The sequence below is a fragment of the Oncorhynchus mykiss genome, chromosome 6 (assembly GCF_013265735.2).
Source record: "Oncorhynchus mykiss isolate Arlee chromosome 6, USDA_OmykA_1.1, whole genome shotgun sequence".
Lineage (NCBI taxonomy): Eukaryota > Metazoa > Chordata > Actinopteri > Salmoniformes > Salmonidae > Oncorhynchus > Oncorhynchus mykiss.
The window spans coordinates 30,560,374-30,587,106 of record NC_048570.1 but is presented as its reverse complement, the minus strand read 5'-3'; the positions used below and the strand labels follow the sequence as shown (position 1 = coordinate 30,587,106).

Below are 26,733 nucleotides of genomic sequence, written 5' to 3'. Positions count from 1 at the left end.
TCACCTCTGTCCTCCCATTCCCTCCCAGTCACTCACTAAACCATAGATGACCAGTGTGAAAATGAATCTAACGACCCCTGTGACAGATGCATAAACTCTGGCTGTGCCCATGGGTCTCTAAGGCCCTGATAAATGAGAGATGAATAGATCCCATAGATATGTATCAATCACAACCTATAACATGAAGCCATGTTGTCCATTTGAACTATACAGATTATCCTCTTGTTTGTTTATTGTAATCCTAGTGAGATTTAAGTACAGACTGAGTCTCTGCCTCTCTCTCTCAGCCACCCCTGTGTTATCAGGCCAGGTCTCTGCAGGTTGGACTGACCTTGTTTATAAATGACTCGAAATAAGAAGCAGAATATCAACCACAATACATGTTGCCTTGTTACGGTGTTGTCACTCTTTCTCTGACTGCATTTCATCCCCTCCACTCCATCTCTCGATTTATATCTCAATGTTCTCTCCTTTTTTGGCCTTTCCCCTCTCTCCCCAGGTGCCATTCACCTGCAGTTCCACTCCAGTGGGAACCATTATGTTTGGAGGAAGGTAACCTCCACCGTGCACAACATCATCGTGGGCAAGCTGTGGATTGACCAGGTCTGTCTACTTACTACATCATGGCTCTTCTCCCTCCTAATCCCATGTTCTTACCTGACCATGTCTCTCTCCTACTCTCCTCTTGTGTCCTCATTGTCTGATTCAGTCAATATCCATGTGACCTGTATGCCAGTATATCCATGTGTATCATCTATCATCTAATGTTTCCTAGTTTCATCCTGTAGCTGTTTGTAATGGAATCCAGGCTGGTGGAGTGAGTGTTGTGTGGAGGCAGAGGTCAATGGCAACAGAAACTAACAGAACAGCACACGAATAAGCGTGTTTGTGGTCTCTGATGGTTTCTCTGCCTTTCATTTCTAGTAACACCCTCCCCTCTCTCTGTGATGACTCAATTACAGTCTGTAACTGTCTGTTTGTTGGTCTGTCACATCATCTGTCTGTAGTACTACTTGGTACTATGTACCAGCCCCTCACTGGAATGGGAGGAGGAGGAAGACAGGGGTCAGGGAATAAACTCAAGCGAGCATATGATAGAATTTGGCACACTCACAAACACCCTCTCAGCAGTCCCTAAAGCACACCTTAGTGTCATTTATATAGACCTTCCTAGTAGAATGTCATTACATCCCTGAGGGGGATGAATGTAAAGACACTGTGCTGATACAGCTGTGGAATGTTCTGATGATTACTCATCGGTTGTTTCTGATTTTAATTGATGCTAACCAGAAATTCTCCCTCCTATTCCACCCGCCTCTTCTCTCTCTCTCTCTCGCTCGCTCGCTCGCAGTCAGGGGACATTGAGATAGTCAACCACAGGACCAAGGAGACATGCCAGCTCAAGTTCTCCCCCTACAGCTATTTCTCCAGGGAAGTCCCACGCAAGGTACATGTCACCACCATCACAACCCTCTAATCAGCACTGGCTGAAACCTGACTGTGGCATGATGAGCTCATAGGCTCGGCTGTCTCACTGTTGTGTGCTGCCCCCTGCTGGATAATGCAAGTGAATATATCATTTTTGAATGGACTATTTCAAAATGGTTGTTAATAATTAACTATAGTGAGGGATATTGTATTAATTTCTACAAACGGAATGATACATTTTCTCTGTGTGTGTTGTCCAGGTGACAGGGGTGGTGTCAGACAGTGGAGGGCAGGCCCACTACATCCTGTCTGGCACGTGGGACGATAAGATCGAGAGCTCCAAGATCGTCCAGAGCAGCAAAGGGGGCAGCGGCTCCGAGGGCAAGCAGAAGACTGTCTACCAGACCCTGTCCCCCAAACTACTGTGGAAGAAATACCCTCTCCCGTAAGCACTGCCCAGCCTGCCCAGTCTCACGCAGTAAAACACTACAGCAGATAACACAGATCACCATCTAATCCAACAACACAACAAGGATTACTACATTATAGAGTACAGATCAACCTAACCGCTCTCCTCTATCTCCCACCCACCTCCTCTCTTTTCTCTCTCTCTCTGTTAGGGATAACGCTGAGAACATGTACTTCTTCTCCTCGCTGGCGCTGACGTTGAATGAGCCGGAGGATGGGGTGGGGCTGACGGACAGCCGGCTGAGACCGGACCAGAGGCTGATGGAGGCGGGGAGATGGGACGAGGCCAACTCTGAGAAACAGAGACTAGAGGAGAAACAGAGAGCTGTGAGGAGGAGGAGAGAGGCAGAGGCCACAGATGCACTTGATGACGGTAAGACAGTGAGAGAGGGAGGGAGGGCAGGGTGGAGAGAGAGAAAGAGGCAGTGAAGAGTTGACAGAGAGAACAACTGATGGGGAAAAAGGAGCAGGGTAGAAAGGGAAATGCCTTTATTAAGTCCAATAACTTTGAATCATTCCTCCCGTCCCCTGACCTTGATGTAAATGCAGTATTACCTGGAGTGAGACAGATGGAAATTGAAAGTGAAGAGCTAATGGAGGCTACTGGGGGGTGTACAGAGAGGAAACAGCAGAGCAGACACTTGTCATCCTGGTCACATTGTTAATGTCCAGTGCTCTGTGTAGCTGTGGGACCTAGGCTTGGCTGTATTTTGATGTACCCATGACGCATCTCTCTTTTCCTCCCTCTGTTGGTGGTCAGAGTGTGATTATGATGACTCTGGTGAGTGGGGGTTGCCTTGTGTCCCCCCCGTTGTGCATCACCCTCTCCCCCACACCCCCATATTTTTTTGTGTTGACCCTCCCCTCTGTGGCCTGCCAATGGCAGCGTTCCAGGTTGTCTTTGTGTCTGAGATTACTATATCATATTAATGTGGCCCAGAGACCTTAAACACTTCTCCAGATGTTTAACGTGTCTGGATCATCTAGGTCTGTGCAGCACCACTGCAATAAAGACAACCTGGAACTGGAAGGGATCCTTTATGAGGTCTGCATGCTGACTGACTCCCTAGTACCCACTCTTCCAGACTATGACCCAGGAAAAAGCCGCTCAATCTTTTTCCTGCTGCCATGCGCCTCTTTCATTCAGACTTGACTTGGCCCTCATACGGCTGTACTGTTTCTGAGCCAGAGAAACAGACATAGAGGTGTGTGTAATGTGTGGGATTGACCTGGCAGTAGCCCACTGTATAAGTGACGCTTGTGTCTCTTCCCCCAGGTCGGGAGTACGAGGGCTTCCAGCCACAGTGGTTCCACAAGAGGACGAACGCCATCACTGGAGAGACAAACTTTGTGTACAAGGGGGGATACTGGGAGGCTAAGGACAGTCAGGACTGGAATATGTGCACTGAAATCTTCTAAGCCTCGACCAGACACATCCTACCCCCTCACTGGACTCACCCAGGCCCAGGAGACTGCTCTACCGCTGGGTCTGGGTGTTGACCTCTGTGTGCAACTGTGTACGTCTCACACACTCACAATACAGTTTACCTCCCCACGGACACACACTTCATCTGTTTTACAGAGTCAAAGGAGAGAAGGGGCCTTCTATAGGTCCTCCCTGACAACATAGCACTGAGCTGTATGGGGGTGTAAGAGAGAGGAGAGATTGAATACCACAGAAAATGGACCCAATAGAGATGTCCAAAATAATCAGGTGCTCCACACACGCTACCCACAATGCACTATTCCTCTGCTCAGCACATAGCTTTATCTGGGTTTTAATGATTGAATAGCAGCCCATCTAAATCAGTTCTCCTCTCCTCCACTGTAGACTGGGATGGGATGAAGTCTATCCTCTCTAACAGACAGACCGACAAACAAAAAGAAGGCCACAGAAGTTTATAGAAAGACAGTATACTTTAAAAGGATGGACATTTATTTTGATTAGTAACTGGTATCGGAAAGTGCAGGTAGGCACAGACTCCAACGCTTGAATTAGTTTGTCATCTATGTCCGTCTGCCTGGTAAAGAACTTAAGTTCCCTCTGTTTCCCTCCTTTTCTCCATTGCAGGAGGAACCAGGTTTAGACCTGCGTATAACCATATAGAGCTCAGACCGTAACCAACGTGGTTTGACAACCAGAGTACTTTTCCAAACACAAACTGGGTATATTGTGATACCTCCCAAACACAGTCACACTTCCACTCCACTGGTAATTGAATCTTTGTCTATTGAGGTAAATAAGCACTTTTCTTTGTGGGTTTCCACAGCTTAATGCATATCCGTGTTGATGTTGAGGAGACTCCAGCCTGGGCACTGTACACTCACCCAGTCCTTTGGTGCTTAACCATAGAAACACATACACTTCTATTGTGCAGTGAGTCATTTAAAGGATATAAATGGCATTGTAGCTAGAACCTGCACACCAATTACTTGTCCCAAAAACAGATCCCATCATCCCACACATGAATATCTAGGCAGAGTGTGAATTCTACACCACCGTGTATAGTTCTACAGCCTATATGACAGATCAGAGCCTGCTCTGGACCTATAATTGTATTCCTACAGAACTGGCTGATGTTGCTATAGCGCTGAAGGAGGCCCATGGTGGCTACTGACAGCATATTGGCATCTTACCACAGACAGACAGCATGCTCCTCAGGCCTCCCATAGCATACCACTGTTCAGCCAGGGAGGGCTGCTAGTGGAGACACTGGCTCCCAGGCACTGACCCAGGTTCACCTGAGCATAAACCTAGTCCTAACTCCTAGTGTTGAAGAGCTGTGGACAGGCTGATCTGGGATCAGCTGGTGAAGGCACTGTCAGTCTTTTGCCTTTAAGAACTGATTTGTGCACTACATATCTTAGGTGACAGGATTCTTGACAAAGTGTTAGTATATTTTGTAATTACTGTTAGGAATGTAGTATTTGGGCTGGAAGTATTGTACCTACTGTCTGGCCTTTTGTGTGAATATTTTGTGATAACAAGATAATAACAAGACAATAATATGATTATAAAACAGTTCTAATAATAATCGGAACAATAAGTCATGTTTATAGTTGAAATCTGAAGTTTTAATGAAAATGTACTGTTACTGTACCTTTTTAATTTAAATTGATCCAGCCAGTTAGAAGTTGTTTCTAACTAGCGCCCATGGTTTGGTTGCAGATTTAATGTTTTGTATTAATAGAGACTTACTCTCACACTGAAAATTATTTTTATACAAAGTTGTTGATATTGGCATATTGTTTACTTGGTTTAGATTTGCAGTTCACAAACAAGCAACCACATCTGACAGTGCCCCTGGTGTGGCCCATAAGGTTTCTGAGGTCAGTTGTTACAGAGACCTGGTATGTGCTCTGGAAGGAAGTGGAAGACACACAGAATACCATCCTCAGCCCAACATATCTGTCTGGAGGGCTAGAGGGGTTGCTGGGGGTGCATACAACTAGAAAATACTCATCAAGCTACTGCTGAATGTAATGTGAACCAGGAAAATGTGAAAGTTTAAACTGTGAGATAATAGTTATCCCCCCAATCACTTTCATGCTCCCAACTGCTTTTCATTTGAACTCAAGAGTAACCCTCCTCCACCGGAAGCCTATAATATAAAGTCTCAACGGGGCAGAGAATTAGGTTGTTACAAGCACATTCTGACCAGGCACTTACTCTCTTTAACCCCGTGAACAACAGCCTCCGTTTTCTGCACTATTTATGTTTGGTTCCAGTTGATCTACTTTGTACCCATGACCTTTCAGCAGACACACAGGCATACATTAGTCACATAACCATAACACACTCACACATGTATAAGTACTGACCACATTGGCAAGAACAGTACATTATTAGTGGAAGAAATCAAGTGGGTACAGCAGGATGACATGGTTCCCCACATTGGAATGAATTCTCACTATTCTGGACCCAATCACAGTAAGGGGTTATTGTAAATGTGTCATTGTATAGACAATACTACAACGTCATGTACAGTATTACTGGGCGAGAAACAGTATTGAAATGTGGGGAAGAAAGAGTATGATGTGCAGGGCAAGTATAACTTTTTTCTCAATCATCAACTCCTTATAGATTTAGTTTACTATATTGGGTTTGAAATAGAATTAGTTTTATATATGAATATACATATATTATATTTTGAATGATGATAAACACATCATACATTTTAATCGTTTATTTTGAATATCCAAATGATGTGACCTCAAAGATGGGTGGGTGTGGGTTGCTAGGCGCCCCAGCCAGGGCCTGTGTAAGAGACTGATTAGTAGCAATAGTGGTGATGTTTAGATGATTTATTCATTCATGACACTTGTTGGGGTAAAGAAGATGTTCATCTCTGCTCTGTGCAGAAAGGAAAAACTGAACAACCAAAGCATCTGTGCAGTGTACTGTAGCCTAAAATACTCTTTACCTGCCTTCCTAATGTCATCATCTTTTTCATTTTACCCACACTTAATTCAGTATGGTTTGATTTACCCAACAACACTTTTTCAATATTTTTATTTTCTCATTTGAACCTTTATTTAACTAGGCAAGACAGTTAAGAACAAATTCTTATTTACCATGACGGCCTACACTGGCCAAACCCAGACGACACTGGGCCAAATGTGCACCGCCCTATGGGACTCCCAATCACAGCCTGGAATCAAACCAGGGTGTCTGTAGTGACGCCTCTTGCACTGAGATGCAGTGCCTTAGACCACTGCGCCACTCAGGAGCCAAAATCCAGTATGGTTTGATTTACCCAACAACACTCAAACCAGTATGGTTTGATTTACCCAACAACACTTAATCCAGTATGGTTTGATTTACCCAACAACACTTAATCCAGTATGGTTTGATTTACCCAACAACACTTAATCCAGTATGGTTTGATTTACCCAACAACACTTAATCCAGTATGGTTTGATTTACCCAACAACACTTAATCCAGTATAGTTTGATTTACCCAACAACACTTAATCCAGTATGGTTTGATTTACCCAACAACACTTAATCCAGTATGGTTTGATTTACCCAACAACACTTAATCCAGTATGGTTTGATTTACCCAACAACACTTAATCCAGTATGGTTTGATTTACCCAACAACACTTAATCCAGTATGGTTTGATTTACCCAACAACACTTAATCCAGTATGGTTTGATTTACCCAACAACACTTAATCCAGTATGGTTTGATTTAGCTTTAATATCTATGCTTTGTTTTTCTTTTCTTTTTTTCTCATCATGGGTGCCATTGTCTTTCATTTACATACTGTATTTGTATATGCACAATAAGAAGTGTGTGTATCACAGATATACATGTGTCTTTTGTTTTGTTCTGCTCTGAGGCAGGACTTTAGTAATGAAGACCTGGTCATACCTGGTCTGAATTAAACCCTGCTGCACAGTGGACTCTGTGCTGTTTGGACTCGTTCTAATACAGTAAGAGCCTGTGTGACCCGTATCACTACTAAGGACCTGGTACTGAAGGAGTGGGTGGAAGGACGGAGGTGAGCAGGGTCTGGCCTTACCATACTCACTTCAACCTCACTCACACACGCTCATATTCCACACACACTATCTCACACATATGCATCTCTGTTCAGGTGTAACTGCAACCGGGGTTGGTCTTTTATAATTGTGTTTTTTCTCTCTTAATTTATACACATGTAACATTGTCTTCAAAAGAAAGACACAATGACAAACATGAGATAATAAAAGTGTTTCTGTTGAAACTGGATGTGCGTCTGGTCAATGTTAGCTTTGTGTAGTTTAGCATTACAGAGTGATTGAAATTTTAAGGTGATAACGCTTTAGCGGAGACCGCATCCACGGTCAACACTGCACATATCGGCTCAATCGGATATTTATCGCGGAATCTGTAAACTTCCGCTTTAAAGATTTAATTGAGCCCTTAGGTTACTTAGCCGTAATAAACGTGCAGCTAGCTGTTCAAACTACAGTTCTGATAGCCGAGGAATGAAATAATGTAGCTTAAAACACTCTCATGAAGCCTTTGCAGAGCAATGGCGCTCTGACTCCCGCTGTTATCACCAGAGGGGGAAGCTTGCTGTGATGTGCGCTCGCCTGGTCGCTCAGTTTGAACATTATACGGTTTGAACGGCTTGGCTTAGACCCGGGTGGGGGAGCACTGTTTGAAGGTTGCTTGGAAACCCAAGCAATGCTCCTGTCAATCAAGTCAAGCTGGAAATGAGTCTACGAACTTTGTTTCATACCATTCAGAAAGTAAGTGTTGAATTTATGGTTAAATTTAAACAATGAGAAGGAACAATTTACGCTGCTTATGTTTTAAAAATATGGGCTACCTGGCTGTGTAGTGTAAATGTGGAATGTAAAAGCTATCGAGAAATGTTGTATATGTCACATTATAGTCTTATTTGCGCACTATGCACACTGTTCAACCAAATGCCCATATGCATGGACTTTTCATTAGAGTGCATGAATTCTAATGGAACCACCATCAAATCAACTCAGAGCTGGATGCTTTATCAGATGTGTTTTTTTTAACATTCTTGAAACATTGGAATTTGTAATGCTGTTTCCAAATTGTAAGCCTACAGGACAGCTTTCCTACTCGGTCAGTGGAAGGAATTCCACAATCACTGTAAACTACAAAGTGTAGGTTTTCATGTGAGCTGGCCATAGTGCCACCAGAATGTATTGGCTTCTTTGTGAAAGGAAGCTCAGCAGCGTTAAGGCCCCCAGTCTAAGGCTCTGGGTCTCCAGAGCAACCCATGACCAACGACAATCACCACCACCGACATCACTTTGCTATTAGGTATTCGAGAATGTTGTGTCTGTATTTCTGAGTGTGTTTTACAGGAAATGGCCGATGGCAGTTTTGAAGGGGCAGAAAGAGATGCTGCAGAAGACACAGATGAGCTTCTTTACACTGGTCAGATAATGTCCTATCTGGGACTATAGAGACTTCAGACTGAATTCCTCTACCTGTCTTTGTTCCTACTCATTCTCATTCCTTCTCTTCTCTCTGGACTAAACCGTTTCCTGTTCCCTATATACCCTCTGCTCACTCAGACCTGGATGAAGACAGCAATGCCCCTCTGCCACAGGATCACTGTGACCTCCTCCTAGATGCCATCGATGCCCAGCTGAGCCGCCTGCAGGTCAGTGTGCTGCAGCCACCCTTAGAGTTTCACAGGGTTCTAGACTCGTAATTGTATTTTTGTTTAGTTTGTCTTAAAGGCAGAGTGCAGTCAAAAATGTGATTTTCCTGTGTTTCCAAACTGAGGTTGGAATAATATTGTGAAATTGTGAAAAATTATGACAATGCTTTTTTTAGTGTAACAGCTTCTTTGTGAAAGGAAGCTCAGCAGCCTTAAAAGACTGCCTGAAATTTCAGCCAGTTTTGGATAAATTACAATAGAGGAAGAGAGTTTCAAACCTCAGCCCAACAGCTAGTTTTCAGTTTTCCCCTCCCCACTCCTATTTTTATAGGCAAGTCAGTTAAGAACAAATTCTTATTTTCAATGACAGCCTAGGAACAGTGGGTTAACTGCCTGTTCAGGGGCAGAACAACAGCTCAGGGATTTGAACTTGCAACCTTTCGGTTACTAGTCCAATGCTCTAACCACTAGGCTACCCTGCCGCCCCAGACAGTCCTAGCAAAATTCTTGCTTGAGAAATTGCTCTGCTTAGAAGACATTTTTGTTAATTTTTTACCATTTGTATTGAAATCACTCACAGTACTGAATAATTACCCATAAATGATTTGATATTGAGATAAAAACATCTGCATTGGACCATTAAAAGTTGTACCATTATGAGTAGCTAAATGTTCACAGGTGCAGAGCCATAGCAATGGCATTGAAGGTATCTCCAGAAAACATGATTGCCTCAATACAGGTATGTTGTTGTATGTAGTTTAATTTACTACATCACATCTTGAGTGATACTTTTTGTCTAATAGTAACTCTCTAGTGTTTTAATATCTCTATTGCTCTCATGCTCTGTTTATTATAGCTCATCTTAGCAGTAGCCAGTCTGTGAGCAGGGATACAGGACTGGGAAGTACCATCCCCACTAACGACACCCCCATCTCTTGTCTTGACGTGGTACGCTCTGAGACCAGGGACCTATCTTCAGGTGAGAATGTTACATGCAGTGTCCTCTTCAACTTGTCCCAATCCAGTCTTCACAGCCATTGTAACTTTATCCCTTTTAGAGTGTGAGGATTCTGGAATGATCAAGAATCATTTGCCAGAACTGAGCAACCAATACTATAGCATTACCATTAAGGAGGGAGCCCTCAGAAAAAGGACTACTGGATATTAGAACTCACTGTCCTTTACAGAGACTCTTCTACCCTGACCCTCACCCTACCCACATCACATGACCCAGCCTCTCTCCCCTTCACTGACCTGGACCTTGGTTTAGCCTGGATGTTTCTCACCCCTCTCCCCTCTGCTCTCCCCCCAGAGAAGAGCTCAGGAGAACGGGTGGACCGTGCCGATCAGGAGGAAGAGGAGCAGAGGATAGTTGAAGTGATGAAAGAGGAAGAGGAGGGTGTAGAGTCCCGGAAGGAGCAGTGTCACTGGAGGCTGGAGAGGCTGTTGGGGACTAATGCCTGTGGAGGAGGAGGGTTAGCAGGAGAGCTGTGCTCCCCTCCAGAAAGTGTCTGCACAGAGGACTTTGCCATGCGCTTCAGGGAGGAGATGGTGGTGAGGCTGCCAGACAGGACCAAACAGAGACTGGCCAGAGACTGGAGTAGCAACCTGGGACAGTCCTTTGGAGAGGAAGAGGCTGAAAGGACAGCATCAAAACAAGCAGGTGGTCTCATTGCTACTGGGGGAGAGGTTGTGGATAGAGGCATGGGTTATACAGAGCTTCCCCATCACATGGACAAGCAAGGCCAGGAGAGCCAGACTCATCACAGGCATGGCGAGAGGAGAACTAACTGGAGTGGAAACCTAGAGGCCAGTGAGAGCCACACAAGAGCACCACAGAGGCTTAGTGGTCTTAGCAGGAGTGAATGCTGTCTTCACTCTCTAGTGACTCCACCAGGGGGTGATAGACAGCTGTCAGTAGAGACATCTTCACAGTCCTTTGGGTTACCCCAGCCTGCCACAGGTGAGAGGGCTGACATCCTCCTGCGGTGGGTCTAGTGTCAGAGTTGGCGGTAGTCAAGGGGAAAGGGGACAGTACTCATAGAAGTTAGTCTTATACTGTAAGGCCTCTCACTTATTATGTTCCTGCATTATAATACTGATGCTTCTGTCTGTTTCCACTGGTTCCTATGTCAGTGCCTGGTCCTCCCAGCACTAGCAGTGTTCGTACAGGGGTTCTCATTGAGGCCTGTTCCAGTCTGGAGCCTGAGGGAACCAAGGAGAACAGGCACCATGCTGCTAGAACCACCACCAGACACCTGGCAGGTACTCTACCACACAGAACATCTACTCTTTTAGCTCATACACTCTACCCTATGAATTAACATGGCTACATGTCAGCTGTCTCTAACAGTAACTGCAGCCTCTTCGTGTCTCCCCCAGGAGTGCCTGTGTGGAATTTTGACACAGTGACCATAGACAGTGACTTGGACTCAGTACGCACAGAGAAGGTCTGGCAACACGTCCACAGCAGGCCAGGTGAAAGGCAGGAGCTAGGGGCTATGACCACCATTCAGAAGGAAAATGAAGTAGTTGGGCGCTGTACTGCAGCGCCAGCTGTGCCATCAGAGTCCCTGGGTTCGCGCCCAGGCTCTGTCGTAACCGGCCGCGACCAGGAGGTCCGTGGGGCGACGCACAATTGGCCTAGCGTCGCCCGGGTTAGGGAGGGCTTGGTCGGTAGGGGTGTCCTTGTCTCATCGCGCACCAGCGACTCCTGTGGCGGGCTGGGCGCAGTGTACGCTAACCAAGGTTGCCAGGTGCACGGTGTTTCCTCCGGCGCATTGGTGCGGCTGGCTTCCGGGTTGGATGTGCGCTGTGTTAAGAAGCAGTGCGGCTTGGTTGGGTTGTGTATCGGAGGACGCATTACTTTCAACCTTCGTCTCTCCCGAGCCCGTACGGGAGTTGTAGCGATGAGACAAGATAGTAGCTACTACAACAACTGGATACCACGAAATTGGGGAGAAAAAGGAGTAAAATTCAAAAAAAAAAATATATATATATTTTTTTTTTAAATAAAAGGAAAATTAAGTAGTTCACATTATTAAGATCTGTCTTACGTCACCATAGGATACCTGTCAGCCATTCGGTCTGTCAGCCGCGTGGATGGTCTCGACACTGACCAGAGTGACTATGACACACCCACTCTGGAGCCAAGGAATCTCAAGTTTACTCCAGGTAAAACGTTCAGGACTAGGCGTGATTATTGAATGATATTATGCCACTAACTACACTATAACCCAATGTGAAAGTATATTTCTTTGTTTGTTTGTCCTGTGCTTGTGAAGCACTGATAGCTAGCAATGGAAAAGTGACCAGTGACAGTCTACCTCTTCGTAAAGCACACAAAAGCAGAAGAGACACTCACAGGTAGCCTTCACTGAATCAACAAAATGATGTGACGTCAGTCTGCAAAACAATCTGACTAGCCATTCTTTGTTTCATATCCTTCACTATTGTATCTGTCATCAGGTGTGGGCTCTCTGTGGATGATGATGATGAGGACACAGATGAGGGCTGTGTCCGCTGGAGGAGGAGACGTAGGCCTGACAAGGACACAGGGGGACATGTGTGTACGGTGAGAGCTGGCACAATAACCAACGATAACTCCTGTGGCAGACAGTGAGGCTTTATGTCCATTGACTCTTAGTTATGGGGAAAGCCATCTGTTGATTGATATGCTTGTTAACACTTGTTCACTCCATGTGAGCAGTTATTTTCCAGCTGAGATGTGTAAAAACAGCCCTCCTGATTCTTTGTCTCTCAAACCCCTGACTCCACTCAGCAGAGGCCTGGGGGTCGTCTGGAGGAGGTGAGGTCAGACTGGCTACAGATGGAGGAGGAGCTGGCTACCCTCAGACAGGTGAGATTCTACTCACTCTACTCACCTCTCCTGATATTTCCTGACGTTCAAGTATTATGCTAAGGATGTGTGAGTTTTGTGTCTTGTTGTCTGTGTGTAGTTATCTTTGTTTGTGTTTTAGGACTGTGAGAAGGAGGAGAAGAGGCTGAGGATGAAGAGAGCTCAGCTGTGTGAGACTGAACTGTCCCTCACTGACCTTCTTCAGAAAAGAAAAGTACAAGACAATACCTTCCATATTGTGACTAGTTCCTCGACCTGTGAATCCATGACAACGGCTAACACTGAGATGTGCTGTGTTCTGTGTCCCAGCATGCCATGCAGGAGTGGGAGCAGCTGCGTGCGGGGGCAGAGCAGATGGAAAGGGAGGGGAGGAGTCTGGAGGCCAGCCTGAGAGACAGCAAGGCAGAAGCAGACAGCACCAGGTATCCACATAATCAACTCTGTTACTGCACTGTATCTCTTTAAACAGAATACAGTTTGCCAAAACAATACTATTAGGAACAGCTTGTACTGTCTACAATTCCTATTCTATACTCACCTCTATAATGTCCATTGCTGATTAGGCTGTATTCACAGTGATGTATTGAGTGTATTGTAGTTCTCAGCTGTGCCGGCTGCAGAGGCAGAGGGACTCCTGTTTGCAGGAGGTCAGGGATCTGAAGGAGGAGCTGGCTGCTCTATGTAAACACAGAACTGCCTTAACGGATGGGACCTGCATGGACAGGGTAACACATGCTTTTTCTAGCCCGCTTGACACCCCCCCCCCCCCCCCCCTCTATTACATTCAAATGATTTAATTATTACAATTTCATGCCCTCTCCCCCCTACCTCCTCCCCCACTGTCTCAGAGAGTGACCAGTGTCAGTATGTCTGTCCTTGAGAGAGAGGAGTTGGACAGACAGCTGAACAGTGCCAAGACAGAGCTGTTTTCTGAGCAGCGGTGCTCTAGACTCAAACTGGACTCTATGCAAGAGGTACAGCATTAGACTGGTGCTCAGAACATATTACAGTGATAGTCACTGCTTTGAATGCGTTTGAATTAGTCTCTCTGCATGTGTGTCAGAAGTTGGACGAAGCTCACGAGGAGCTCCAGCGTGTAACAGAGGAGGAGAAGTTACTGAGGGATAGGTGTGCATGTCTGGAGGAGAAACACAGACTGAAACAGGAGGAGGAGGAGGTACCATCTACACCTGTCTACCTTATTATTACCCTTTATCATAACCACACCTCTGACCCTCTATCTGTATTAAGATCTCACAGTCTACCGCTCTCTCCCATCCTCTGTCTCGCAGGCAGTGGAGGTGCAGGTGTGTGAGCTACAGAAAGAGCTGGGGGAGAGTGAGAGCAGGGTGGAGAGGATAGTAGCCCAGAAGGAGCTGCAGCTGCTGGGGTTCCAGGAGGAGAGGAGTGCCTTGCAGGCAGAGAGAGATGGGCTCCAGGGGGAGCTCCGTAGCCTGAGGAAGCTGCACAGCATCTCCCTGAGAGAGACCCAGGAGCAGGCACTCACGCAGACGGTGTGTGGGCTGGGTAGTCCTTAGTACACAGTGTCGATGGATGAGTCAGCTTGACTGTGCGTGTGAATGTCCGAATTCCATCTTACAACAGCTCTCACCCATTATAAATGTGGGTAACTCACAGTGTGCATGATAGCGTGAAAGCATATGTAGTTAAATGTGTATGTGTGCAGTATGTAAGCGGTGGTTTTGTTTGTCTCCTTTAGCAGCGGGAGCTGGAGCAGCTGAAGAAAGAGTTGGCTTTGTCTCATGAGAAACACATCCAGCAGGTGAGAGGCTCCGTCAACTGGGTTTATTTAACATGAGCAAAGATCCCCATATTTCCTTTATGTGTTCTGTTGGATTCAAACATTTATGTTGTTCTTGCCGCTGTGTGTCCAGGCTCATATTCAAGCTGAAGAAGAGAAAACAGTATCTCTCAGAGAACAGGCCCTGTCTCACACACAGCACATTGAGTCCATACAGAGCTGCATCCAGGTCTGTATCTCAGGCTGTCCTGTCCTCTGAAAGAATCACACCATACTGGTCCTGGGTCAGTTTCACAGTTTCCTTTGCAGATGAAGGAGAAGGAGTGGTGGAAGCTGAGGGAGGCTCTTAAGGAGCAGAAGGAGGTGATGAGGAGGCGAGAGGAGGAGCTGTGTGCGGAAGCTCGGGAGATGGTATATACTCCTACTTCCTCTGTCTCCTTTTCTGTCAGATGTAATGTAAAACAAATGTGATAACAGTACCTGTTCTCTACCTTAGATGCACGGCACCATAGAGCGTGAGAGGAAGAAATGGGCGGCAGAGAAAGAAGCGGCTCTACAGTTGCAGTGTGGGATACTGGAGGAGCAAGGCCGGGAGGCTCTGGAGAGAATGAGGGGAGAGACTGAGAGAGAGAAGAGGAATGCCTTGGCTCTTCAAAGCAAAGTGGTAGAACTGAGGACAGTAAGCAGAACCAAGATAGGGCGGGAGGTAGCCTAGCAGTTAGAGTGATGGGCCAGTAACCGACAGGTTGTAGTTCGAATACCCGAGCCAACAAGGTGAAAAAGGCACTTAACCCTAATTGCTCCAGGGTCACTGTTGATAGTGGCAGACCCTGGCCATGACCCCTCTCCGATGGTGTCTCAGGGGGAGTTGAGATATGCAAAACTACACATTTCCAATTCATACTTGAACATGTGTGAAATAGAGATGTCATTCCTCTCTCCCTCCCCTCTCAGAAAGTGCAGGAGTTGGAAAGTGAGGGCCTTGTGCAGCAGAGTGAGCAGGCGTCTGCTCTCGCTGCAATGCGTAGGTCCCTGAGAGAGAAGCACCAGGTTGAGCTACAGAGACTGCGCAGGCACATGGAACAGGTGATGACAAGCGACCACCTTACAAACTAACATCTGGAGACGACTACATACAGTGTATAGTTTACAGCAGTGGCGCAACTTTGGTTTTAGAAGTGGGGGGAACATAATTCTTCTTATTATTATTTGTATTTGTTTTATCCGGTCAGATAAACACAGATAAGCCTACCAGACCGCTCGGAGGCGTTTGCATGGTCCTAAAGCACACAGTTGCCTTGTTGTTTATCACATTCCAATGATAAAACTGGGGGAGACAAAAATGCAATATCAGAATGTGGGGGACATGTCCCCCCCACCCCCAGTGAAAGTTTCACCCCTGGTTTCCAGTGTATGGTTGACATGGTGAACTGACTGGGCTGTGGTCGTAGGAGGGCGAGAGGGAATCGTTGAGGCTGGAGCAGGTTGTCCAACAAGCAGAGGAGGAGGCTGGTAGACTGCAGGTGCTGCTGGGGGAGAGGGAGCACATCCACAAGCAGGCCACAGCCAGGCTGGAGCAGCAGCACAGACACTGGGCCCAGGAGATGGGGGCAGAGTGTCAGCATCTTCAGCACCTGCTGGAACACAGTGGGGCCGTAGGGAGCTCCCTTCAGCTCCCACACAGGTAATCTCACACAGACACAAACACACACACTCATATTCTCTCTCATACACATACAGAAGCACACATTTCATTATCAGCATATGCATTTGGATATAATACTGTGTATTCTAATATTTTGGTGTTGGGGCTTTATATTGGTGCTGTGCTGCAGTCCTACGGTGGCCCAGGCAGTCCAAACCCTGCAGGTCCTCAGAGAGCAGTTGCAGCAGTCAATCAGTCAACTACAGCAGGAGCTTGACTTACAGAGACGCAGCACTCAGCAGCTGAGCCGGGACAAAGTGTGTTCAGGACAAACTCACTAAAATACACACACATGCACACAGATACAGTACATACAGTGGGGCAAAAAAGTATTTAGTCAGCCACCAATTGTGCAAGTTCTCCCACTCCCAAGATGAGAGAGGCCTGTAATTTTCATCATAGGTACACTTCAACTATGACAGACAAAATGAGAAAAAAAAATCCAGAAAATCACATTGTAGGATTTTTTAAATTTATTTGCAAATTATGGTGGAAAATAAGTATTTGGTCACCTACAAACAAGCAAGATTTCTGGCTCTCACAGACCTGTAACTTCTTCTTTAAGAGGCTCCTCTGTCCTCCACTCGTTACCTGTATTAATGGCACCTGTTTGAACTTGTTATCAGTATAAAAGACACCTGTCCACAACCTCAAACAGTCACACTCCAAACTCCACTATGGCCAAGAGCAAAGAGCTGTCAAAGGACACCAGAAACACAATTGTAGACCTGCACCAGGCAGGAAAGACTGAATCTGCAATAGATAAGCAGCTTGATTTGAAGAAATCAACTGTGGGAGCAATTATTAGGAAATGGAAGACATACAAGACCACTGATAATCTCCCTCGATCTGGGGCTCCACGCAAGATCTCACCCCGTGGGGTCAAAATGATCACAAGAACGGTAAGCAAAAATCCCAGAACCACACGGGGGGACCTAGTGAATGACCTGCAGAGAGCTGGGACCAAAGTAACAAAGCCTACCATCAGTAACACACTACGCTGCCAGGGACTCAAATCCTGCAGTGCCAGACGTGTCCCCCTGCTTAAGCCAGTACATGTCCAGGCCCGTCTGACGTTTGCTAGAGAGCATTTGAATGATCCAGAAGAAGATTGGGAGAATGTCATTAGTCAGATGAATCCAAAATATAACTTTTTGGTAAAAACTCAACTCGTCGTGTTTGGAGGACAAAGAATGTTGAGTTGCATCCAAAGAACACCATACCTACTGTGAAGCATGGGGGTGGAAACATCATGCTTTGGGGCTGTTTTTCTGCAAAGGGACCAGGACGACTGATCCGTGTAAAGGAAAGAATGAATGGGGCCATGTATAGTGAGATTTTGATTGAAAACCTCCTTCCATCAGCAAGGGCATTGAAGATGAAACGTGGCTGGGTCTTTCAGCATGACAATGATCCCAAACATACCACCCGGGCAACGAAGGAGTGGCTTCGTAAGGTGCATTTCAAGGTCCTGGAATGGCCTAGCCAGTCTCCAGATCTCAACCCCATAGAAAATCTTTGGAGGGAGTTGAAAGTCTGTGTTGCCCAGCAATAGCCCCAAAACATCACTGCTCTAGAGGAGATATGCATGGAGGAATGGGCCAAAATACCAGCAACAGTGTGTGAAAACCTTATGAATACTTACAGAAAACGTTTAACCTCTGTCATTGCCAACAAAGGGTATATAACAAAGTATTGAGATAAACTTTTGTTATTGACCAAATACTTATTTTCCACCATCATTTGCAAATAAATTAATTAAAAATCCTACAATGTGATTTTCTGGATTTTTTTTCTCATTTTGTCTGTCATAGTAGAATTGTACCTATGATGAAAATTACAGGCCTCTCTCGTCTTTTTAAGTGGGAGAACTTGCACAATTGGTGGCTGACTAAATACTTTTTTGCCCCACTGTACAAACATGCTTACACTTATGTTGCGTTACACATGCTGTTAAGAATCACATTTGTGTGCTTTAGGAGCGGGAGTTCCGTATTCAGAGGGAACAGATGGAGACGGAGAGACAGCAGGCTCTGGGCTCACTGAAGGAGACACTCATTCAGGTATGGATCTCACTGTCTTTGTGTGACACACACACACACACACACACACACACACACACACACACACCACACACCACACACCACACACCACACACCACACACACACACACACACACACACACACACACACACACACACAGAGTGTACAGTCATATATTAACGCTGCAGGAGCACATTGAGGAGCTGAGCGATCTGCAGCAGGCCCAGGTGCGGGAGGAAGGAGACGAGACAGGAGGTTTGGCTGCGTCCCTGCGCAGGCAGCTGCAGGCCAAAGACCAGGAACTGCGCCGGGTGCAGAGGAGCATGGGACAGTGGAAGGAGCAGACCACTGCACGCCTGGCACGCAAGTTTGAGGAGGAGTTGACAGCCGAACTGGAGAGGTGTGTAGCGTACAATCCCACACTATTTACACAGGGTAGACTTTTAAAACTCACTTTTGGCCTTCATCCTTATTTTCTTCTGATGAAGATGTGCAGGCTTTGAAAAGGTTGTATCATTAACTGACTTTGGGAAGTGTTCTGTTGTGTTCAGTGTTTTCACTTTTGCCAACCAACAGGTGCAAGGCAAAGTTGTTAAAGGGGAGGTAACTGACTTTACCATTTTGAGACAGCATGTCTAGAGACTAAGCCTAGAGTCTAACTCACTAACTAGCAGTCCCATTCTTCTTACAAATCATCATAATCATCATCATCTCAGGGGGGGTTGAGATATGTAGAGCAGTTCTGTTCAGTAGTTTGTACACTGTAGAGCAGTTCTGTTCAGTAGTTTGTACACTGTAGAGTAGTTTTGTTCAGTAGTTTGTACACTGTAGAGCAGTTCTGTTCAGTAGTTTGTACACTGTAGAGCAGTTCTGTTCAGTAGTTTGTACACTGTAGAGCAGTTCTGTTCAGTAGTTTGTACACTGTAGAGTAGTTTTGTTCAGTAGTTTGTACACTGTAGAGCAGTTCTGTTCAGTAGTTTGTACACTGTAGAGCAGTTCTGTTCAGTAGTTTGTACACTGTAGAGCAGTTATGTTCAGTAGTTTGTACACTGTAGAGTAGTTATGTTCAGTAGTTTGTACACTGTAGAGCAGTTCTGTTCAGTAGTTTGTACACTGTAGAGCACTTCTGTTCAGTAGTTTGTACACTGTAGAGCAGTTCTGTTCAGTAGTTTGTACACTGTAGAGCAGTTCTGTTCAGTAGTTTGTACACTGTAGAGCACTTCTGTTCAGTAGTTTGTACACTGTAGAGCACTTCTGTTCAGTAGTTTGTACACTGTAGAGCACTTCTGTTCAGTAGTTTGTACACTGTAGAGCACTTCTGTTCAGTAGTTTGTACACTGTAGAGCAGTTCTGTTCAGTAGTTTGTACACTGTTAGCACTAATATGTTTATACAGTGTCATTAACCATCAAAGTTGCACATTAGTTATGCTCTGTCAGGAGAAGGTATTTCCTACAGACTATATAATATCTGGGTATGTTTGTGTTGCAGAAAGGCACCTAAGGCACAAGAGGAGAAGCAGAGGAAGCTGGAGAAACTGGAAGGGGAGATGAGACGCATTACTGGGGTAACCATCACCATATAAAACCTGCGGGAGCCTGAGCATGAAGCTACTCCAACAAGTTTTTTTTGTGCTTAGTTTACTGGTTGCTGGTCAAGGCTGGGGTTAACAGAATGTGCAGTTAAAGTTAGGGTTAGTACGGTAGGGCAAAAAGCGTGACATTTTTATTATACTGATTGATTCATTTAAGGCCTAGATTCAATCAGATCAAGCATAGCTGATGTTTTGGCAGATTGAGGTGTCAAATCGGTAAGCGGCTGCTCATGGTCATTGTCACGAAGCCACACCCGTCCCACTCGCGTTAGAAGTTCAGAACGAGCGTGTGGGCTATATAGAAATAATGACGCTCAAATTGAGAATCATTAAACAAAATAATGAGGATTTCTATCGGCCTAATCAAGGTGTAGGTCACACAATCCAGTGTTCGAACTTGTAAACACGGCTGCATGGGATTCCTACTAATGTGAATCAGTGGCAATGTCCTCTATAGGTGTAACGCCGGGATCCGCTTGTATATTTCACAGGTCAACCTCAGACACGGTCAAAACGCTAGCTATGTGGGTGTTGGCTAACGCAAATCTGATTGAATCTAGCCCTAAATTAGATAAACATTATTTTGAGTTGGAATAAATTATTTTGAGTTGATGGAATTATTATTTTTGATTTGGGTAAATGTATTCTTGTGAGTTGGATTAAATTATTATTAAATTAATCAATCAGTTTATTCCAAAATAATAACTACACAAATCAAAATAATTTCATCCAATTCAAATGACCAAACTCGAATTAATCAACATCCCTAACCCTAAAAATAACCCTAACCCTAGAAATAACCCTAACCCTAGAAATAACCCTAAAAATAACCCTAGCCCTAGAAATAACCCTAACCCTAGAAATAACCCTAACCATAGAAATAACCCTAACCCTAGAAATAACCCTAACCCTATAAATAACCCTAACCCTAGAAATAACCCTAACCCTAGAAATAACCCTAACCCTAGAAATAACCATAACCCTAGAAATAACCCTAACCCTAGAAATAACCATAACCCTAGAAATAGCCCTAACCATAAACTTAACCTTACCTTCATGTTCACACCCTTCCGAATTGGAATGCAATTCTCATCAAATGAATGGGAAGTCTGAAATACGGGACAAATGTAAATAAGTCAGGACATCAGAAAGGGGCTGAAATACAGTACTGCCCTGAGAAGAATTTGACATCTGGTAACCATAGAGACTACTTTAGGGCCTAGATTGAATTTATCCTTCTCTTCTCCTTTGTCTGTCTCTAATCCCCAACCGTTTGCTCTCCTCTCCCATCTCCCTGTCTCCTGTTAGGAATGCACTGACTCTGGAGCTCAGCAATCAGCCTCCTCTCCCTCACTCCACATTGGGGAAGCCCCTACCTCCCCCGGGTCCTCAGACCTGGCCTCCTTCAAGCTACTGCGTCACCTCCAGAGCCGGGTCAAACAGCTCCGTGCTGAGAACCAGGCCCATGCCCATGCCTGCAGCCCCTCTCAATTGGGCAGGACCCCTCTAGGCAGGGCCCCAATGGAGCTGGCTGGTTCCTACCTGGAGACGGTGAGTTCCATCTGCCAATTGAGTGGGCAGGCAATGACATCCTCTGTCCTACTAATAGTAATAACTTAGTATTTGGGGTCCTGATTTAAATGAAGTGCTACTTACAAAGGCATACATAAAGCATTCATAAAGACTTCATAAACACTACATAAATGGGTCACGGATTATCTATGATTATCTATCTATGTCATGCTCTGTAAAGGATTCATAAATGTGGCATAACCACCAATGGCAAATGTGACATAAACCAGTGCTTATTAAAAGCTTTATAAATAATATTAAATTGAGGCTTCACAAAGCATCTCCAACCTTGTCATGTCATACTCTAAAACATGTCTAGGAGGGCCCTACCTCTTTCCCTCTTGGGTGTGTAGCCAATATTGGACCTTACCCCAACCTTCCTCAAAATGCTATGCTGCAGGATGACACATGCTCCATAAAGTGCAGTCATGGTAGTCCCATTACACCAGGCACAACTTACTTTGATGAAATCCCCCAACATAAGGAATGGAAAGTGGCTTTCTCCTGGAACCAAGTTACATCTTCCTCAGTACACGAACATGCACAGTCACACACAACAATATAACTTGAGCCATACTGTGCGCTGCTGGACTCAGTCAGGTCTTTGTCACATTCACCCTCTCCCGCTGAAAGATCAACCACAGAGAGTCCAGCTTGTATTCAAGGGCTAGATTCTATCAGATCTGCGCTAGCTGACACCTGGTTGTTTTGGCGGTGTCGGAGGTGGAATTGCATTTGCGTTAGAGCTGTCAAATCCACAAGCTGCTCCCTGTATTATACCTAAAGCGGACCTTGCCATTGGCTGCACAGTCGAATTAAGATAAATCCCCTGCAGTCTTGTTTACAAGTTTGAAAACTGGAATGTGAGATCTACACCTCGATTAGACTGATCCTCATTATTTAGGGCGACAGGTAGCCTAGCGGTTATGGTATTGGGCCAGTAAGTGAGAAATCTGTGAAAAGTATTTTGATGTGCCCTTGGCAAGGCACTTAACCCTGATTTGCTCCAGGAGCTCTGTACTACTATGGCTAACCCTGTAAAACAACACCTTTCAATGCATCTATCTGGTGTGTGACAATTCGTTTTTTTATTTCCTCGTTATTTTGTTTAATGATTTTCAATTGGAGTATTATTAGTTTTGTATAGTCTATACTTTCCCGTTCTGAACTTAACGCGTGTGGGACGGGTGTGACGGGTGTGGCTTTGTGACAATGACGAGCAGTCGCTCTAACACAGTTACACTTCCGACACAGCCAAAACACTGTCTGCTATCGCGGGTCAGTGCTTCATCTGATTTGAAATTAGGCCTAAGCCCTGGTCTCATGGGAACAGAAAAGGAACACCTGGTTGTTATCCCAAACTTGGCTCTGACACACACACACTTTGCTGGTCCATCAACCCATCCAAATACCCCTCACTCCCTGTGGCCTGTGGATCATGAGAGAACCTTTGTAAAAGGGCAGAATGTTTGTAACATATTTATTGACACTCAAGAGATCGTCAGCAGGCTAAATTCAGCCTATGGACAATTTTAATTATGTTACTCAGAACACATACAGTGCTGTGAACAAAGTACAACTCAGCAACATTTGTGGCTTTTCAAGCATGAACTGCTCGTTTCAAGTCATGCCAAAACATCTCAATTGGAATTAGGTCTAGCCTTCCAAAGCATCACATTTGTTGCTTTTTAGCCATTTTCATGTAGACTTGATTGTGGATCATTGTCTTGCTGCACGACACAGCAATGTTTCAGCTCACAGACGGATGGCCTGACATTCTCCTGTATAATTTTCTGATAGAGCAGAATTCTTGGTTCATTCTATTAAGGCAAGTTGTCCAGGTCCTGAGTCAGAAAAGGTTCCCAAACCATCACACTACCACCACCATGCTTGACTGTTGGTATGAGGTTCTTACTGTGGAATGCAGTGTTTGGTTTTCGCCAGATATAATGGGACCCATCTCATCCAAAAAGTTATACTTTTGTCTCATCCGTCCAAATAATTTTTTTTCAAAAGTCTTGATGATCATCTTTCTTCCAGGTGCTTTTTGGCAAACATGAGTCCACATTTTAGATGAGATGTATCGCATTATGTCTGTACATAAATACTTTATATCATAAGAGGCTGTACTTACTTTGAAGTCAGACACCTATATAAGGCTCAATGTCGTAAACATTGTTAGGCCGCCCATCGTAGAAACATTTTACGAGTATGACATGACAAGGCTATAGGTCTATAATCTATAGATCGTCTCATCTAGCTTTGTGAAGCCTTTATTAAGCAGTGCTTATGTCACTCTTTAAAAAGCACTGGTTTATGTCACATTTGACAAAGTGGGTTATGTCACATTTGACAAAGTGGGTTATGTCACATTTGCCATGGGTTGTTATGCCACACAGTTATGCCACATTTATGAATCCTTTATAGAGCATGACATACGGTATTTTTTCTTAAAAAATAAAAAAAATCTAAGTGACCCCAAACTTTTGAACGGTAGTATATGTTTACTTTTACTCAAGTATGATAACTGTGTACTTTTTCCATCACTGTGTAAAACATCCTTCAGTGTATCGTTGTGTTGGCATGGTTTATGATGTGTCACTAAGGAGAAACAATGTGTGTGGTGGGTGACATTTTTGAAAAGTTGAAAGTATTCTCTGGAGTAATAGGTATATTCTATCTGTAATTCTTATGCAATCAGATCACACCATCCCAGGAATGCACTCAGTTTTGGAGTCGTTCCCGTTCCAGGACAGTACAGGGTGAAGGATTGTGAGCTTTGCCAGATGACGTGTGTGTGTTTGTAAAATGAATTACTGGAGGACAGCAATCTCAAATCATTTCAAGGTACTCCTGAAAAGGATGACACTACATGATCAGGGTAAATGGCCTCAAGGTCAAAATGGGTTAAGTTGGCATTCTTCTTCTGCCTTTGGAGGAATTAAGTCTTACTGCTAGGCTAAAGGTTGGGGACTGAGTGAATGTTTGATGAACCAACTGACATGTCTGCATAGTGCCTTTTCCGGAGCTGTGACTCTTTAGGCAGTGGGATCAAGCTGAAATTAGGACCATTTGAAGAAGAAAGTAATCTTGCGTCAGTTTCTTTCTATGTTGCAACAGAGCTATTGTAATTATTATGCTCAATGTACACTCACAGGACAGTTTATTGGGTGCACCTATTTAGTACAGGGTCGGACCCCCCTTTGCCTCCAGAACAGCCTGGATTCTTTGGGGCAAGTTGGAAACGTTCCACAGGTATGTTGGTCCATGCTGAAGCAATGGTGTCATGCAGTTGCTGTAGATTGAACGGCTTTACCATTGACAACAGGCAGGATGGGTCCATGGACTCATGCTACTTATGCCAAATCCTGACTCTGCCATCAGCATGACGCAACAGGAACCAGGATTTGTTGGACTAGGTGATGCTTTCCACTTCTCAGTTGTCCAGTGTTGGTGATCGTGTGTCCACTGGAGAGGTTTCTTCTTGTTTTTAGCTGTTAGGAGTGGAACCTGGTGTGGTCGTCTGCTGCAAAAGCCCACCTGTGAAAATGATCAACAAGTTCTGAGTTCCGAGATGCCGTTCTGCACACCACTGTTGTACTGCGCCATTATTTGTCTGTTTGTGGCCCACCTGTTAGCATGCACAATTCTTGCCATTCTCCTTCGACCTCTCATCAACAATCTGTTTTCGCCCACAGGGCTGCCACTGACTGGTTGTTTATTGTTTGTCGCACCATTCTTGGTAAACCCTAGACACTGTCGTGCCTGAATAGCCCAGGAGGGTGGCCGTTTCTGAGATACTGGATCGTCCTGGCACGGACAATCATACCACGCTCCAAGTCGCTTATGTCACTGGTTTTTCCCCATTCTACCATTCAAATGAACAGTAACTGAATGCCTTGATGCATGTCTGCCTGCTTTATATACCAATCCACAGCCACGTGATCCATTTTTGTGAACGGGGTGGTGTACCTAATAAACTGGCTAGTGAGTGTACACTATTTTGTTAGGACCTGGAATAAACTTTAACTATTTAACATCTGTGATGTTTTCATACTGTATGTACTGTTGTCCCTTTGGCATTAAAACGTTGTACATGAACACCATAAGCAATAAAGAATTTATTTAGAAACAGATAGAAGTTCAACTAGCCACTCAACTAGCCAATGTTTCTGTTAAGGTGCATATGAGAGGATACAATCAAAGTGTACAATGATGGTGAATTTTAGTACATTCATTATTTTTCACATTATTGTAGGAAGACCAACTTTATTCTTGAATGCGGAAACAAGGACCAAACCACCTTTAAACAGTAACCGTTCTTAAAAACATAACCCAACTGGGGCTAAAAGATGAGTATAAAACTTTCATACTGACATTATCGGAGCTCAATGCCCGTTCTTCCCTTTGAATAAAGTCGAATGAATGACATCCTTGTCCTTTGTAAACCAATGCATTGGCTAAGCACAGATCATATTTACTTGCATTTAATGTAACTACAACAAAACAGAGACTTCTCCAAATAGACTAAGCAGTCTGCTATGAAACAGTTGTTACATTAGAGTTAGAACATAAGGTACTAGACAATTCCCAAACATCAGAAACGCTTGACGTGTGTTGCCACTGGTCTTAAAGCTTCAACATAGACATTTCATTTAAGGGATAGTTCAGGATTTTGGCAATTAAGCTCTTTATCTACTTTCATGCTAGCTGATCCAAAAGACTTCCAGTCTTTGCGCTAACGCTAGTTAGCATTGGCTCGTGAAACTACCTCTAACTTCCTTCATACTGGACGCAGACATAGAAATGGTATCCACGAGTTCATCTGAAGTAGATAAAGATCTTCTTTGCCAAAATCACAAACGATCCCTTTAAAAGGTGCCTTCATAAAATTACTGTGGCTTTGTGGTCCTTGCTATAATTTTTCCAATTACATATTTTCCTGGATCATAGTAGACAAAGTGGTACTGCAAGATTTAGGTCCTTTTTCTAATTACCCAGAGTTAGATTTTTAAGTCTCTGCATGCAGTTTGGAGTTCATTAAAGTTAGCATATCATTAGCTTAGCACAATTGCTGTAAGTCTGCAGGTACAGTAGCCAACTCCTCTTAAATACAGGGAAATAGACCTAGCTACTCCAAAGCTGGGTGTTTGGTAATTT

General features: G+C 44.6%; 2 protein-coding genes across 11 annotated transcripts in view; both read left to right on the top strand.

Moving 5' to 3' along the window:
• LOC110525719 (oxysterol-binding protein 2) overlaps positions 1-7,629 on the top strand; it is a 76,944-nt gene extending 69,315 nt beyond the window's left edge. For 2 of the 4 annotated variants that reach the window (XM_036979855.1, XM_036979854.1), the window contains exons 10-15: positions 500-603; positions 1,352-1,447; positions 1,689-1,873; positions 2,049-2,269; positions 2,657-2,677; positions 3,173-7,629. In XM_036979855.1, coding sequence (XP_036835750.1) covers positions 500-603; positions 1,352-1,447; positions 1,689-1,873; positions 2,049-2,269; positions 2,657-2,677; positions 3,173-3,315 — 770 coding nt within the window. In that variant the 3' untranslated portion in view covers positions 3,316-7,629. The remainder of the gene's footprint in view (positions 1-499; positions 604-1,351; positions 1,448-1,688; positions 1,874-2,048; positions 2,270-2,656; positions 2,678-3,172) is intronic. The other 2 variants (XM_036979857.1, XM_036979856.1) reach the window with 1 other exon arrangement.
• Positions 7,630-7,993: 364 nt separating this feature from the next.
• On the top strand, positions 7,994-25,686 carry si:ch211-102c2.8 (trichohyalin). Of its 7 annotated transcripts, none has more exons than XM_021606099.2 (31): positions 7,994-8,140; positions 8,738-8,810; positions 8,951-9,039; positions 9,718-9,778; positions 9,896-10,018; positions 10,352-11,002; positions 11,176-11,304; positions 11,422-11,517; positions 12,106-12,213; positions 12,324-12,405; positions 12,508-12,613; positions 12,821-12,898; positions 13,020-13,112; positions 13,208-13,320; positions 13,497-13,623; positions 13,747-13,872; positions 13,962-14,075; positions 14,191-14,412; positions 14,619-14,681; positions 14,794-14,889; positions 14,970-15,071; positions 15,157-15,339; positions 15,615-15,746; positions 16,112-16,344; positions 16,496-16,622; positions 18,345-18,428; positions 18,597-18,808; positions 18,985-19,011; positions 19,899-19,974; positions 21,310-21,552; positions 25,272-25,686. In XM_021606099.2, the coding sequence occupies exons 1-31, from the start codon at positions 8,105-8,107 to the stop codon at positions 25,281-25,283; spliced, it is 4,017 nt and encodes a 1,338-aa protein (XP_021461774.2). In that variant the 5' UTR covers positions 7,994-8,104; the 3' UTR covers positions 25,284-25,686. The 7 variants fall into 7 exon arrangements, with proteins under 7 accessions (XP_021461774.2, XP_036835743.1, XP_036835741.1 ...); XM_036979848.1 differs by having other exon boundaries at positions 13,965-14,075; positions 24,275-25,489; XM_036979846.1 differs by having other exon boundaries at positions 24,275-25,489.
• Positions 25,687-26,733: the final 1,047 nt, after the last annotated feature.